The sequence below is a fragment of the Mastomys coucha genome, chromosome X (assembly GCF_008632895.1).
Source record: "Mastomys coucha isolate ucsf_1 chromosome X, UCSF_Mcou_1, whole genome shotgun sequence".
NCBI classification, from domain to species: Eukaryota; Metazoa; Chordata; class Mammalia; order Rodentia; family Muridae; genus Mastomys; species Mastomys coucha.
Window position 1 is genome coordinate 52,179,718 of NC_045030.1, and position 16,317 is coordinate 52,196,034.

General features: G+C 43.3%; 1 protein-coding gene across 2 annotated transcripts in view; it reads left to right on the forward strand.

Annotated features, from left to right (window-relative positions):
- Bcorl1 (BCL6 corepressor like 1) overlaps positions 1-16,317 on the forward strand; it is a 64,351-nt gene that overhangs the window by 3,806 nt on the left and 44,228 nt on the right. For both annotated transcript variants that reach the window (XM_031356388.1, XM_031356457.1), the window contains exon 3: positions 15,199-15,328. In XM_031356388.1, coding sequence (XP_031212248.1) covers positions 15,243-15,328 — 86 coding nt within the window. In that variant the 5' untranslated portion in view covers positions 15,199-15,242. The remainder of the gene's footprint in view (positions 1-15,198; positions 15,329-16,317) is intronic.

Sequence of the window (16,317 nt, forward strand, 5' to 3'; positions counted from 1 at the left end):
GAGGGGTGAACTGGACGGTGGAGGGGGCCCTCCTCGCCGGGGTCCCGTGGAGAGGAAGGCTGGGCCAGAGGGACGTCCGGGCAAGGCTGGGAGGAGCCGGCCGCATCAAGGCTGGGGTTTTCGTGTTATGGAGGTGCAGGAGATTGTTGTATCGAAAGATGTGGTCGAGGTTTGGAAAGGCGGGAGGGAAGCACGCTGCAAGCCCAGGAGGCCCAACACCACAGGCCGTTGGGGGTGCCCTTCTGTTCCGCTCAAGCTTCCCCTCTCCTCCCCATCAGAAGCAATGTTTTTGTTGCATTGTTTTGAAAATTTCAAGGTTGCCTGATCAAACTGTGGACGTGGTGATACTTTCTCATTCTTGCTGGTTTCTAGAGTAGACAGTAAGGGCAGGCTTCACTTGGCGAGCATTCTTCTAGCCCAGCGTTTTGGGGGCACTTTGCATGCGTGTGGGAAGGGGGCTTGGGAAGCGAGGCACAGACGAATACTCAAGGCGATTTGGAGGTCGTCCCTATGACACCGAGTAGAGGGCAGTTGCAGAGAGCTTCGGTCAGACTTCTGGGGTACCCTTGAAGGCTTCAAGTGTTAGTCCCATGCGTTTTTCAACTTCGACTGTTTCTCAGAATCACACTGTAGAAACGTTTCATGGGGAAAGAAATGGGGTATGAATTTGGAGTTGGGAGTTGATTAGGTTCATAATAAAATTCTAAGGATGGATGGGAGTTACCATTTTAATGGTCCTCTAGTGCTGTTCTGTTTAGTATGGCTTGTCCTTGAATGTGGGTAGTGAGAGGTCTTTCTTATTGGGGAGACTGCAGGTGGCATAGTCAAAGCTAAGTTTGGACAGAGTTTTAGGGTCCTCGAATTGAATGTGATGTCACCTGGTGGTACTGAAGATGACAGTCTGTAGGAAAGAAACTTACAAGATTCCACTGGGGATTAAACGAGATAATCCCATTCCAAGAATCACCCAGAGGCTCCCAAAGGAAGTGAAAGGTTGAGAAGGAACCTGGAAAATTTTGACAGAAGCAAAAGTAGGAAGCCAAACGGAGGGGGCGACAGGGGAGGGGGTAAGTCAAGTTAAAAGACTCCAAAGCTCCATTATGCACTCGAGGACTGTCCTGGGCATCTTGAGTAGTTCTTTAGGATATTGGTAGCAGGTATTTTTTGCACCTGAGGAGATTATCATGCGGTGGATCTGGGAGCTACAGGGCTTGGCACAAAAGCTCACTAAAATGGACTTTGTTAACAGATTTTCGCCTACACTTGAGTGCAGGCATTAATGAAAAGAGAGGCACTGGGAAAAAAAATAAAATATACTCTTGTGAGTATAGACTAATCCAGGGAAAGTCACTCTTAACCTGACTTTTGAAAGTCTGACTCTTGATGGGCACAGACCTTTAATCCCAGTACTCAGTGGGCAGAGGCAGGTGAATCTCTTGAGTTAAAGGCCAGCCTGGTCTACAGAGTAAATTCCAGGATAGCCAGGGCTACACAGAGAAAGCCTGTCTCAAAACCCTCTGAATCTCTTACTAGCTTTGCAGGAACAGTATGTAGGTTCCCTTCCATTCTGACTCTGAGATGAAGAGAGCTAGATGCCTAGTTGATACAGGAAGGGGAAGGGATGCAGAAGTCTGGCTTGAATAGACTGGTTCTGTAAAACAGCAATAAGGAAGGGATGGCTAATTGTTGGGATAGGACAGGGGAAAGCTAAGTGAGTCCTAGCCGGCTTTGCTGTTTTCAAAGTAGAGGGAAGTTGTAGGAGAAATGAAGCTGTACCGAGGGCACACTCTCCTGGATCTGGCTATTTCTTGATTTGCCAGGACTGGTAGAGAGGATGTGTGGCATCGTTAGAGGCTCTTGGGAAGCAAAGGAGGTTTCTCTGGGGGTGTGTATCTAAGCCTTATTCATGATGCAGTTCACTACCAGGGCAAGTAAATGCTTGGGGAAGGTGGCAGAGAATCTCAAGCCATGATTAATCTGTGCTGTGAGCTTGAGGGGGGAGCTTTGCTGACAGAAAGAGAATCAAAGGAGCAAAAGAGTTTTACCACTAGAAAGAAGGAAGGCAAAAGAAGTCAGGGAGAGGAGACCATGGGGCAGTGAATGGGGAAAGGAAGATGAAGATGAGCATCATTGTTCCCATGTCAGGTCTAACTAAGAAGAAAGCAGTAAGTTGAAACCTCCAGGGTAATGTTTTCCAAAGAAAGTTCTAAGAACCCTTAGGGCTCTCTACAGTTTAGTACTAGAATTGCTAAGGCTGGAGTAAGAAAGAAGATCTTTGATAAAAATAGGCTAGGAAGAAACTGGCATTTAGAAAGAAATATAAATGTATTTACTTGTAAAGAAGGAGAGGTCGTATCCATATTAAGAATTTAAAATGTACAATATCGGCGGGTTCATGTGAAATGCTTGCCTAGAATGTGTGATAGCCTGAGTTCAAGCCTTAGCATTGAAACAAAAGAAAAAAAAATACCCTACAATGTGAAAGAAAAGGAGTTAATAAAGAACCATAGGAGAGAGGCATTCAGATGCTGTTCAAAGCTGGGATTGAGGAGTGTAAAGATTAATTTTTGATAGCTACTGCTATGGGAAGACCCAGGAAACAGAATAGCTAGGATTAAGTTGAAACATTTCCTAGGAAATCCAGATGAATGTAAAGATTGTGAATGGGAAAGAGGAGTCTTGGTCCCAAATTGAATGGAGAATAGGAGAAAGTGGGAATACACCAGTTTTTCCAGTCAGTAAGCTAGAGGAATCCTAGATATAAGGAGGTAAGCAATAGAAATTCCAGAGCAAAACAAACAGGATAAAGAACAGGAACCTGAGAGCCTTGGGCCAGAATTGAACAGTGGTGTGAAGGGCACCAAAACGAGACTCTAATCAGGATTTGATTGGACTACCTTTACACTGGTTTGTGAATTCTAGGTGGAGCTATTTGGGATAGATTGGGTTGGCTGTTAAATGGATAGAGCCTTCCCAGGGTCAGCTAGCCTCTGAGAAGCCATGCAGGAATTCTGTGTTGAGTTTGGATGAGGGCCTGAACACTAGAGGGGAATGGAGAGACTAGGGAGAGTGAACCTTCTTACTAATTGGACAGGAAGGGGGAGAAAACACTATTTATGGCTGTGTGAAGGCAGAGGGGCACATAGATCAGAGGTAGTTTTTTAGAAAGGAAATTTCTTAATGTTAACATTGGAAGTCAGTCTGAGTCTGTGTCTGCTTGAATCTTTAGTACCAGGATAGCTAAAGAGGGAGGAAATAAGTAATCTACCTTTCTGTCACTAGGGGATTCTAGGGCAGTATTTTATATGATCTCTTATATGAGCCAGGCATTATTCATGCCAGTCTGTAAAATGTAGGAAATCGTCCTCTTTCTAAATCATAGCCTTTCCTGCTGTTCATAACTTTAAAATGGTCTTTTATGTTGAAAATGTTCTTTTAGTGAACTAAAGTTGTATTCTGGTCAAGAGCAAAATGTAACTCAGTTTCAGCCTCCAAAATTCCAGTAAGCTCTTGTAGTACTCTTTTTTTTTTAAAGGAGTAGCAACTCTTTCCTCATAAAACATGTAAAAATTGATCATTTTTAGCAGAGTCCGTATAGTTTTGTTAAGGAATAATGAGAAAAACTTAAGAGTATGTATATGGGGGGAAGGGTATAGGGAACAATACCCTGGTAGGTTGACTACTTATTTATTTATTTATTCTTTTTTTTTTCTTTTGGTGAGATATGGCCTATGTAGACTAGACTGGCCTTGAACTCACAGAGATCTGTCTCTACTTTCCAAGTGCTTGGATAAGAGTGAGTGCTACTGTACCTAGTTTTAAAGAAAACTGCAGGTCTAGTGTCAAGGTTGTGTTTTCCTTTTTGTTGGTAGATGAATTGTGATGAATTCGAAGATGTGGCTTGTTATTTGTAAAATGCAGTGATTTTTCAGATTTCCCCAGTAGAGTTAAATAAGGCAAGATGTGGCTTCATTTGGATTTAAAGATTTTTAACTTGGCCTAAAGATTTGGGAAGGACTGAATTCTGTGTAGCAGCAGCTTTGGGTTTGAGACATCCTTACTATCTGCTAAGAAACAAAGTTTCCTTACCTCATTACTAAGATACATCTTAGTGGTGATTCCATTTAAAGGTACAGTAGAATTTTGCCAATGCAGGGGTATGAGGACACCAAGGAGATCTTTATTTTTTGTGTTCTGTGAAATGTATAATACACAAATACTATCTCAGGGAAGAGATTGACTGAATACTTGGATCTGTGAGATGATTGAATGTATTTTCTCATGAAGAGTCTTTACACAGTTGAACTTGGTTCTGCCATGCCCAGGTGGGCTTGCATCCTAATTAACCTCCTCTGGAGACAGAGCTGTGTCCAGTCCTTGTTCTTCAACTTTCTAATAGTATGGCAGGAAACAAGTCACTAACTTTCTTGAGCCTCCATGTTCTCATCTAGACAAAGGAGATGATACTAATATCATAGGATGGTTAGAATTCTATAAAGTAAAACATATACAGGAGCTGCTAAGGTATTTAACAAATGGAATATATTTTTAGAACTAAAATTTCTTGTGTCTTATGATATTATTTTCTACATACACTGTGGAATGAAACCAAAAATTCATTCTGCTACCCACCCCTCATAGCTTAGCCTTTTGTCCTTTTTCTCTGTAATTCTTTTGGTTTTTCGAGACAGGGTTTCTCTGTGTAGCCCTGGTTGTCCTGGAACTCACTGTGTAGACCAGGCTGGCCTCGAACTCAGAAATCCACCTGCCTCTGCCTCTGCCTCCCAAGTGCTGGGATTAAAGGCGTGCACCACCACCTCCCGGCTTCTGTAATTCTTTTTTGATTAGTAGACGTTCAGGGTTTATTGGATGGTAGAAAGTAAATCACACCTTAACACATTGCTGCATCTGCCTCAGAGGTGGATGTGGTAGTTGCTTTTACAGTTGTGCCATGACACCACCTACTCTTTCTGGATAGGAACAGAAGACCGTATATCCCATTGAAACTTTAAGGGATCTTCTGCACCAGAGGTATCTAATTCCCTGAAGCTGCCTGATGTGGGTGCTGGGAACTTAACTAGGGTTCTCTGCAAGAGCAATATAGACTCTCAACTGCTGAGCTGTGTCTCCAGTCCAAAATACTGCTTTCAGTAAAGGACTGGTGTGTTACATTATGGCTGGTTAAGCTTTCTAGCTGTCCCCGGAAAAAATGCTCCGAAAGCTGATAGAACCTGGAGCTGATGTGCTTCAATGATAAAGATGCTCATCAATGATTGAATGGGAGAGAATAATACTGAAGAAAGCTCTGGGTTCCCCAAACCAAACTTTCTGGGCAAAGGAAAAACAGTGGCCTTCAAAGTAGATCTCTCTGCAGCTGGAATGGACTTTGGTGTCAACAATTGGGTCTCTGTTAGTTTTGCCAATACTGAGGACAGGCCAATTGAAAACAGCAGATTGGCTGACAAATTAACAATTTTTTTCTGTTTGACTAAGAAAATGTATTGTTATTCTTTACCTGTCCTCTACCCCTGAGATTTACCTGCCTATTTTTATTCTGTTTAGGCAAATATTAAGACTGTTCCCTGAACACACATCTACTGGTAGTCCCTAAGTCACCTGGGTTTAAAAGGTAGCTGTGCATGCAGCACACTGAGATAGTAGGCTTTATTATTTTGCTTGGCACAATTTTAGTTGAGTTCTATGTTTCTCTTTATTGTAGAAATAAAGCAGTAATAGAGCTGAAGTGGGAGCAAGGCAGGAAAAGAGAGACTTGCATGCAGTGCTGTTTTGTTTATTTGATGTGTACCGCGCACGTGAACAAACGTGTGTGCATGTGCATGACAGCTTGCAGGAGTTGGCTCTCTCTTCCCACCATGTGGGTCTCAGGGATTAAATTCAGGTCATGAGGCTTGGTGGCAAGTGCATCTCACTGGCCATGTTTTGTTTTGCTTTTGAGACATGGTCTCATTCTATTGCTCAGGCTAGTCTTGAACTTGTGCATCCAAGTGATCTTCCTGCCTCAGTCTCCTGAGTAGCTGGGACTGCAGGTATACAACGTTGTGTCAGACTTAAATATTTCTACCTGGGTACCTGGTCTCTGTATGATCTAGAAAAAGGGTGGTTTTCCCTTGTAGTTTATTTTAGCAAGCTATTTCTTGAGCCCATATTGCATGCCTTATATTACGGTAGACCCTGTTGGGAGGGGGCTAGTAAATCTATGGATGGATAGCAGAGTGAGTCATGTGGAGTTTGCATACTGTGTAATAAGGAGGGATAAAAATAAAATAATAGCTTCAAATGAATTATATATATAATCTAGGTAGTCATAGCAGAGTCTCATCTTCAGATAAAAGAACAAAAAAAGTAACATGATAATGGTGTCTCCCAATATTCATGTACATTCATGGTCTAGGAGAGGTTTACAGAAGCAAAACTTAGATGAGGAGGAATCCCCTTTACATGAAAACGTCTATATCATAAGTACAGTATACTAAATGCTTCCAGGGTCCTGCTGAAGACCAAGATGGAGGAAAGCCAACTCTTATTTTTAGATTAACAGAAATTAGAAGTCTTGCAAAATGTTTCTATTTATGTAGATACCTTGCTGACATAGACTTGCTGATTGATTTCATAATGCCGACATAAGTTTTGTAGGTATCTGTGACATGTAGAAATTACAAAAAAACTTTTAAAGGATTTATCCCCTCTTTTTCTCTCTGTCTCTGTCTCTCTCTGTATGTGTATATATGAGTGCAATGATGTGTGTATGTGTGTGTGTGTGTGTGTGTGTACATGTGTGCAGTGCCTACAGAGGACAGAAAAATTGTTGGACTCCCTTGAGATGCAGTTACCAGGCAGTTGTGAGCCACTTGACATAGGTACTGGGAACCAAACTCGAGTCCTCTGGAAGAGCAGGGACTACTATTATTAACTGCTAAGCCATCTTTCTAGCCATAGCTGTATAAAATCTTACAGCGGGAGCCCTACTTTAGTATAATACAATGCTATATTTTTCTTAGTACAATGATACATTTTCCCTAAATAGAGCAAATCAGTTTCTTTTACTACAGGAAAAGAAAATGAGTTGTGTTTGAATAGTAAGGGGGGGGGGAATCAAGACAGAGTGTAGATAAGCTAAAGCAATCTGATGGCATGAAAATGTAAGTAAACCATGAAAACTTCTGTTTTGGTTCACTTCATCCTCAAAATATATTAGCTCTGGTCCCTGCAAGTGCTTCTGTATTATGCTCAGTTCTCGACTAATAAGACCGAATGTGTTATTTGGCATAGTGAGATGGTCTTGAGATGGCTGAGAAATGGAGAAGGGCAGTGTTCTTTAAGTGGATTGTTTCTGGTTGATCCTTGTATGTGTGCTATCACATGGTGGTAGGAGGACCTGGTCTGTATGAAGGGAAGCACAGGAAAGCAACTGGGACATTGCTATGTGACTCAAGCTTCAGGAATGATAGCTGAATAGTAGCTAGAGAAGAAGATGAGGGGATATAGGTATGGGGGAGGACGGGTAACAGGATATAAGAACGTTCTTCCATGGGAAATCACTAAAACAGAACATTTTCTTTTTTTAAGATTTATTTATTTTATGTGTATGAATACAATGTAGCTGTACAGATGGCCATGAGCCATCATGAGTGTGGCTGCTGGGAATTGAACTCAGGACCTCTGCTTGCTTGCTCTGGCCCTGCTCGCTCCAGCATAATTCACTGTAGCTGTCTTCAGACGCACCAGAAGAAGGCATCAGATCTCATTACAGGTGGTTGTGAGCCACCATGTGGTTGCTGGGATCCAAACTCAGGACCTTCAGAAGAGCAGTCAGTGCTCTTAACCACTGAGCCATCTCGCCAGCCCAAAACAGAACATTTTCAGTGGGGAAAACATTCTCATTGGGTTCAAGTTTGGGGTATGTAATTAAAAGGGGAAACACAAGTGTTAATATTCTGTTCAATACACAAGAAATGAGGCAGTATTACCCAAAGTTCTGCATCTCTATCAGAACAGTAGGATCCAAAGTTGGGTTTCTTTCTTCATTAGTCACCACTGGCCCAGCCCTCCTCCTTAATCTGTCTACTGGCCACACCTATAATCTCAAGGACAGATTTAGGGCCAAGCTTCAAGATGAATGTTTTCTGTTTTTTTTTTTTCTTCTTCTTTTTTTTTAAAGTCATAATTGCTTCCACGTCACAGGTCACTAAGCAGTGTGGGCCAAAAGTAGTCTGAAAGAGTACTGGCAGAGTTGTTTTACCTGAGACCCTGTCCTGATGTTGAGCTCAGCCACGAAGAACAGGCAGGCATCGCGCAGTGGTTAGAAAGTCTGTTATGACCTGTGTATCTACCACCACCTTTGCTCATCACTAATTGGGTCTTTGGTCACAAAGGGAAGGATGAAGATTTTGACAGTTTTGAGGTTGGAAACTTTAAAAACACCATCTATGCAGGGTATGGTGAACTATGTCTATAACCAAAACACATAGAAAGCTAAGAAATGAAGATTGCCATGAGTTTAAGACCAGCCTGGACTACATAGTATGGGTAACAAGCAAAACTGGAATCCATATCAAAATGCTGTTTCCAAAATCAACAAGCAAGCCAGGTGAGGTGGTGCATACCTGCAATCCTAACACCCAGGAGACGGAAGCAGGAGGATCAGTAATTCAAGGCCAGAGTCAGCTCTATAGTAACTTTGGGGCCAGCCTGAGTATTGTGAAACTCCATCTCAAAGCAAAAAAAAAAAAAAAAAAAAAAAAAAAAAACGCCCCCAAGTCGATAAACAAAAACCCATTATCTACTTTCGTGTGAAATATTTGTCAGATTCTTGCTCTGTTACTTTGCTCCTTTGCTTTTATGTTTGTTTTGTTTTTGAAACAGGGTTTCTCCATATAGCCTTGGCTGCCCTGAGACTTAACACTGTAGACCAGGCAGGCTGGCCTTGAATTTAGAGATCCCTATCTATCAGTACCTCCCAAATGCTGGGACACTGTAGCTTGGCCATGCTTTGGCTTTTAATTGTTGTGGAATCTACTTTTGCTATCTTCCTTTCAAAATAGAATTCTGCCCTTTTGTAAAATCTTTGTATTTTAGGGCTGTTCATTTCCTATTAGTGATGCTCCCAACCCAGACTTGGGGTATAACTCGTTATATAGAACCTCTTCTTCCCTTTTTTTTTTTTTTGATAACATATTCTCTTTAAGCCTTTTCTAAAATGCTTCCGTGCTTCCCCACAGTATTTCAGTTTGGCCCACGATGGTGAAATCTTTCAGGTTCCCCTATTTCATTTTTCCCGTTTGGTTGCTGTGTGTCCTGTTGTGGGCTCCTCTTTCAGGCCTTCTTTCTATGCTCAAGCTTCTAGCACATTGTCTTTGCTTTGCAGTTGTCTCTCTCTCTTTTTTCTTCAGCTCTCTACACCATGGGTTCCCTTCTACCCATTCAGCTTCAGCTTAGCTGTTATTTTCACTGTTTTAACATGATTGCTCTTCCATTACTCCATTCTTGTCTTGGTGTTCCCTATTCTAGGGTGGCCATTATGGCAGATGATGACACTCTGTTCAGCCTTCTTGCTAGGCACATTTCCTAGGGTCCCAGTCAGTCTCTGCTGCTAGCTACACAGGCATCCTGAATGGCTAAGTTCTATTTGTTTTCAAGCACACTTGCTGCTTTGAGCGTGTGGAGCATGTGTTCTTTGTCCTTATCATGAGTGACTTCGACCAAAGTGAAGATAGTTTACAGTGGTCCCACTCATTGCTTCCCAGGCAGTGACAGCCTTTGAGTCTTGGGTTGTGCAGCTTATTCCTTATTACATAGTTGTGACACCTGGGCAAACCCTTTGAAGTATGTCACATCCCTGTGCCTGTGATTTCGGGATCACTTGGGATTACCAGGTTTCTTCCAAGTTTCTTTTCAGAACTTTTGCCTTTACTGGTGGGCAAAGAGAGAGAGAAGTAGGAAGAGAGAATGAGAATATCAGTGTGGGTACACTGAGTGGAAGCATGTGGCTCATGTGAGTTTGTAAGGTGTTTCTTTCTGCTCACCTCCCCGCGTACCTGTGTAGAGTGAGCTTTATAGTGAGTGGTTGCTAACTTGATTGGACAGGACCTAACAAAATGAAATCCTAGGCTACTGAGTCAGAATGTGGAGCTAATACCTAAGATACTATTTGGAAGCAGCTCCTCAGGGATCTTGGCTTGGGAAACACTGCTTTGCATTGGCTGTTCTGGTCCCAGCTACTCCTTTGCCAGCGGAAGCCTGTTTTCTAGTGCAGCATTTGATGCTCCCATTGGCTTTTTCTCTTGCTACATGAGTCTTGCCTTCTTATGTAGGCCACTTAGTTCAGTGTCCTGCTTGTGTGTCTGCTGTTTTCTACCCCTTGAGCACAGAGACTACTGTTAATTAGCACCAGTGGACTTCAGATGGTCAGAAGTACTGCTCTGATAAAATCATGAGAAAAGTTACAAGGCCAAGATTTAAGAGGATGCCTAGTTTTCAAGATTTCATGAAGGCTAGAGAGAAGGTTCAGTGGTCAAGAAGAATGTTACTGCTCTTACAGAAGACAGAATTTGATTCCCAGCACCCAAATCAGGTGGCTTATAGTGACTTCTCTAACTCCAGCTTCAGGGATCCAACACCTTCTGGTGTCTTCACTCATATGTACATATCCATATTCCCCCCACCCCCTCCCTCCCTCCCTCCCTCTCTCTGTCCCTCCCTTCTTTCCTCTCCCCCCTCTTAGAAATAGTGAAAGTCAATTTTTAAAAAGATTTTCTGAAAGCGGAGGCATCCAGAGTCAGTTTTGCTCTCTAGGTTGTTACACACTACATCATGAACGTGTTTGACTTTAGCTTCCGTTTTATTTGTTTTGCCTCTACCTTTCCTTTCATGTTTTGTTGGGCCTAAAAGCTCTTTATCTAGGGGATGTTTGGTCTATTGCTGTTTCCAAACACTGAGAATCCCCCTTTGACTTCTGTCCTGGACCTGCAAACAACTTATCTCTTCAACACAGAACAGAAATAATTCTGAGTGAAAAATCATGTGGTTGGACTGGGTGGCGGCGGTGCACACCTTTAATCCCAGCGCTAGGGAGGTAGAGGCAGTTGGATGTCTGAGATAAGGTTTTCTCTGTAGTCTTGCCTGTTCTGGAACTCGCTTTGTAGACCAGGCTGGCTTCAAATTCAGAGAGATCTGCCTGCCTCTGCCTTCTAAGTGCTAAGCCATGTAGCCCAAGCCTTATGTAGTCCAAGCTGGCCTTGAACTCTCAGTCCATTTTGGATTACTTGTACCACTAAGCCTAGCCAATAGGGTCTTTGTTAAAAACGGTTCTAAAATTACCCCAATGTTAGTAATGCTAAAAGATAATAAAAAGATTCTCCAAATACTGAAAAGTGGACACATATAAAAGATCTTTTCTTCCTAATTAATGAGAAAGCTAGACATGTTATAGCTACTATAAAGAAAAAGTCAAAAATCACAAATTTATGTGGAGTAAAGGAATTCGATGTAAATGGAGGTAAAACTGGTTTTCCACAGTGAGGTGGAGGTGGGGGCAGGAGATCAATTTCAGCTTTATGGGGCCATGACAGAATTTGTATATCCATCAGCTATTTGCAGTTTACAGAGGTGTAAAGTAGGGCAAAGATGGTGAACTGAGGCAGAATCCAGCAACTTTGAGCAAAGTGCACTATATAGATATGCATGGATTTTTTTTTTATAGTAAGCAAGCATGGTAGACACCTTTTCATTTTGGTTCATTTTGCTTCTAGTGGTTTCTCAGGGTCATCACCTCAGTTCTCATCTAGAATTCAGTCCCATATAACATGTATTTACTGAGTCTTTACTATGTGTAAAGTATTACAGAGGAGCCAAAGACCAGGAAAAAAAGAATGTTATTCCTTAACTGCAGTAGCTCATCTGTGCTAGAGAGACACACATGCCAGGTCCCCAGCTAACTCACAGCAGAGGAGAGCCAGTGGTAGGCCAGAGGAAAGAAGGAAGAAAGGAGAAGAAAGAGGAGAACCAGAAAGGGAGGAGTTAACGGTTCTTGGGCTGAGGCTAGGGGAATGACACAATGACATTTGAGCTAGGCATTGAGGGATGGTAGCTTGGTAAGAAGGAGCACAGGGGGAGGCCATCTCAGAGTGAAGAAGCAGCAGAGTCCTGAAACTAGGTGGCTAGGAGCTGGGGTGACAAGGATGGCAGGCAAAGGGCCAGATATAGCAGAAGAGGAGCATGCAGAGGTTTGAGGCAAGGACCTGAGGGCCCTGAAGGCAGTCCTGAGAATTCTGCCTTGGGAGCTGCCTTGATTTCTGATGGCTTTGGACGAGAGTAGGGAGGTCTGATGGGAGCAGCATTTTGGAAGATGAATTGATTGTGGAATCTAGCGATGGGAGGCTAAGAGAACAGTTAAGAGGCCAGTATAATGTGCCTGGGGTGAGATGATGAAGGCCTGTACCAGGGTAGTGGCAAGAGGGGCAGAAAGAGAGAAGGAATTGGCTTTATCAAGACTTGACTAGTGATTTGATCGGGGTGATGGGGAGAGGAGTTGGAAGAAATTTCAAGCAAGGGGACAGTAGCGCTAGTAACAGGAAGCATGCTGTGGCTGGGCATGGTGGGCGGGCTGCAGAATACATTTATGGGGACAGATAATGAGTCCACTCTGAGATCTCTTGGATTTGGATTTGGCTTGGTGGACATCCAGTTAACTACAAGTTGCTGGCATCTGGAATTCTGCTCTGGGCGTATGGAGAGAGGTCAGAGTTAAGAGACGTTAATATGAGAGTGACCAGTCCATCTAGGGGTGAACTGAATTTGTGAGAGCTAAGAGAGATGGAGGGTAAGGGTTGCATACACAGCAGAGAGAGAGAGACAGGGAAAGAGACCCAGAAGGAGGAAGGGGAGACGACAGAAAGATGGTAGAGGGAGACAGAAGTGAGGGTGGGAAAGACTGGAAGGCAGGCAGGTAAGGAGAGTGAGAGACTGGAGGGGAACCAGGGAAGTGAGGAGGAGGAGACAGAGGAAAGGGGAGCCTGGGAAGAGGAGCAGGAAGGGAAATTGGAAGAGGCTATGCTCAGAGAGTTCCCAGAAAAGGGAAGGGAGCATGAGACATCTGAGAGAAGGATTAGAGAGAGAAACAAGGAGAGTGAGAGAGAGCAAGGAAAGATGGAGAGAGAATAGAAAAGGGGAAGGAGGAAGAGGTAGTAAGAGAAGGAAGGATTAAGGTGAAGGCTCATTTTCAGTGAATACCCAGGTTTCTGGGGTAGATAACAGGAGGACCACCACATACAGAGAAACCAGGCAGCACTAAGCCAGGAAAGGCTGGAGAAGGGAAGTATAAAGAAAAGGGCTGAGACCCACAGTACAGTAGCCAGACAGTAGACAGAGCTTGGGAAGTCTTGGGGAGGAGTTGAGAGAAGGATTGTGGGGAGTGGGGTGGGGGTGGTGGCAAGGGATCCTATGCCTGTGGATCCTATTTCCCTAACTAGGCTGCTTTGTCTGGCCTCAGTTGGAGAAGATGCACCTAGTCTTTCAGTGACTTGATGTGCCAGGGTGGGGTGATACCCAGGGGGAACCTCCCCCTTCTCAGAGATGAAGGGGAGGGAGAGATGAGGGGCGGGGCAACGTGAAGGGAGACTGGGAGTAGGGGGCTGTGATTGGGATGTAAAGTGAATAAATTAATTAATGGAAAAATACAAATAATTTTAATTAAAAAAAACAAAGGAGAAAAAGGAGGCTAAGGACAAGAGAGCCCGTTAGCTGCCCCAGAGATGGAGTTAGGGTGCAGTCAAGGAGGAGAATGGGTTAATTCATCTCTGCTGCTCTTCCTTCACCTTCCCTGAATCCAGCCATTCCCGGGCTCTTCCTTGATCTGAGCAGGCAGCCCTCCTCCTGCTTTGAGAACTTTTCTTTCCTTCTAGACATGCAGATCGCTCACTCCTTCACACACTTTAGGTTGTCAAAATGATTTCCTCTTGGGGAGGGCCATGTCGATCCCCTGATTGTGAATCATAGCCCCTCCACTCACTCCCCATGACACTGTCCCCAGGCTCCTTAGTGTGCCTTGTATAGCTTGGAATGTACTATAACACAGACTACTGTAATGTGCTTATTGTCCTTGTCACCACCTCTAGAATGCAAGTGCCGTGCAGATACGAATTTTGTCAGATTTTGTTAGTTCTTGAATCCCTTGTACCTAGAACAAATGTTTGTTGAGTAAGTGAATTATGTTGAGTATGAACAACTTGTGAAAATTGAAAAGCTAAACGGAGCAAGTCTCTGATGTGACTGTACTTTACTCTGACTTCTTTGGAACACAGAGAATAGCAGACAAGTCTGCTCACCATAGGGTTCTGTTCAGTTGAAACTGGCTGAATGATGGTTTTAGCTAATAGGTTAATATGACAGGCTCACCGGATAAAGCTGTTTTTCTTGACATCCCTTATTTTTGTCGAAGATGAAGTGGTTGTGTGATGATTGTCAGTAGCAAGAACTAGACATTGGCTCCTGAAGGGGTCAGTAAGCCACGGTGGGGACCGGCAGATGACTAGGAAAGGACAAGGACAGAAATGTGTGGTTGTTGATGGAGGCTTGTTTTTGTTCATTTGTTTGTGGCCAGAGCACCTAATTTTGGTGGGAGCTTTCTCCACCTTACATAGATGTATTGGGACCAAGTTGGAAGCAGAGCTGAGTACTTCTGAAAGGCTTATAAAGAAAATGTGTGCCTCCTCTGGAGAGCTTAAATTGGCCGTGTGACTCAGATCCTTCCCTTCCCGGGCATTAGAGAGCAGGAGCAGAAGACGACCCCTAGTTGTCTTTCACTTCACTTGCTGCTCAGGTATGGACACAACACTCTAACTGGACTTGCTTAGGCCGGATGTATGTAGAAACTACACTGTCCTTCAAGTATATGCAGCAGATTAAACTTCTTCAAACATTCAAGCATATGTGTCTCTGACGATAATTTAAAAGTTACTCAGGGTGAGTGACAGTGTCCTCATCTCCGTCCTGAAATGTGGCTTGCTAGAAAGCTGTGAACTTTTCCGTTTTTGGACCTTCATTGGCCATAGCAGGCTGGCTTGTGAAAATGATCACTTGAGCACTTTGATGCTATGATTGCCTTCATTTTAATGTTTCGGTATAAAAGATGGTTAAGGTACTTGTTCTCAGCTTTAACTTTTTGGTATTCTTTTCCCCCAGGGGGAGTGGCCACAGCAGATCCTATCTGGTGGTGAGTGGCTGTCATGATCTCTACAGCACCGCTCTACAGCGGCGTGCACAACTGGACCAGTTCTGACCGGATTCGCATGTGTGGCATCAACGAGGAGAGGTAAGGTTGCAAAAGTGGCATCCTTAGGTGAGCTGTACCTAGTCCCAGGTTAGGGGTTGGACCTGGGGACAAGATTCTTGTTTGTTTCTGACTTTCCTAAAACACGGGGTCACCTGCTCTACCACACTGTCCCTGTTCCACTGAAGGTGAGGAAGCTATCAGATGACATTTGCCACCTAGTATTATTTGTCTAGTGATAAAGAACTCTAATATTATGGAGTGAAGAAAAGCTTGGATGCTTGTAGTTTCTGTTTCTTATGTCAAAGTTTGGTGTTCAAAAGTTCCTGTAAGATGTTTTCAGTTTTTGTCCAGGGCTTAGAAGCAAGTTGGTCTCATCATGTAGCTTTATGGGGGGGCAGGTCATCACAATTCTGGGGGCCAGTACTTTCTACCTCAAGAAGCTACCAAAATATGTCAGGAAGACCTTTTGACATATCAAAGGAAGATGAGGTTGCTGATCATAACTTTAATATAAAATTCAGAGTTAGTGATGCCTGCCTGGTTTGTGTGTGTGTGTGCATGTGTTTCAGTTTTCTGATATTTGGTTGTCCAAGAGAGGCCTTTTTAAAATTATACAGCATACCAAGGCTATCCAATTGCCTTTCAGAGTTTATATTTTCCTTTTATACCTCTTGGCCAACTTGCTCTGTATGGTAGTTACAAGGCCTCTTCAACTTCAAGAGATTGTTCTGCCATGCCTGTTTGTGTTTTAATCCATTGGCTATTTAAATTCAAACATGCCAGAGGAATTCCGATAGGACTTTCCCCTCCAATTTAAGATTGGCAGTCTTTAAAAAAAAAGGGGGGGGCCCTGGTTTAGGTCTGTTAAGATGTTTCACTGGGTAAAAGTGCTCCCTTCCAAGGCTATCAACCTGAGTTAGCTCCCCAGAACCCACTAAGTGTAAGAAGAGAAGTAAGTCCTACAAGCTGTCCTCTGATGTTCACAATCATACAGAACTGTGCCACCTTACACCCAAAAATAAAACAAA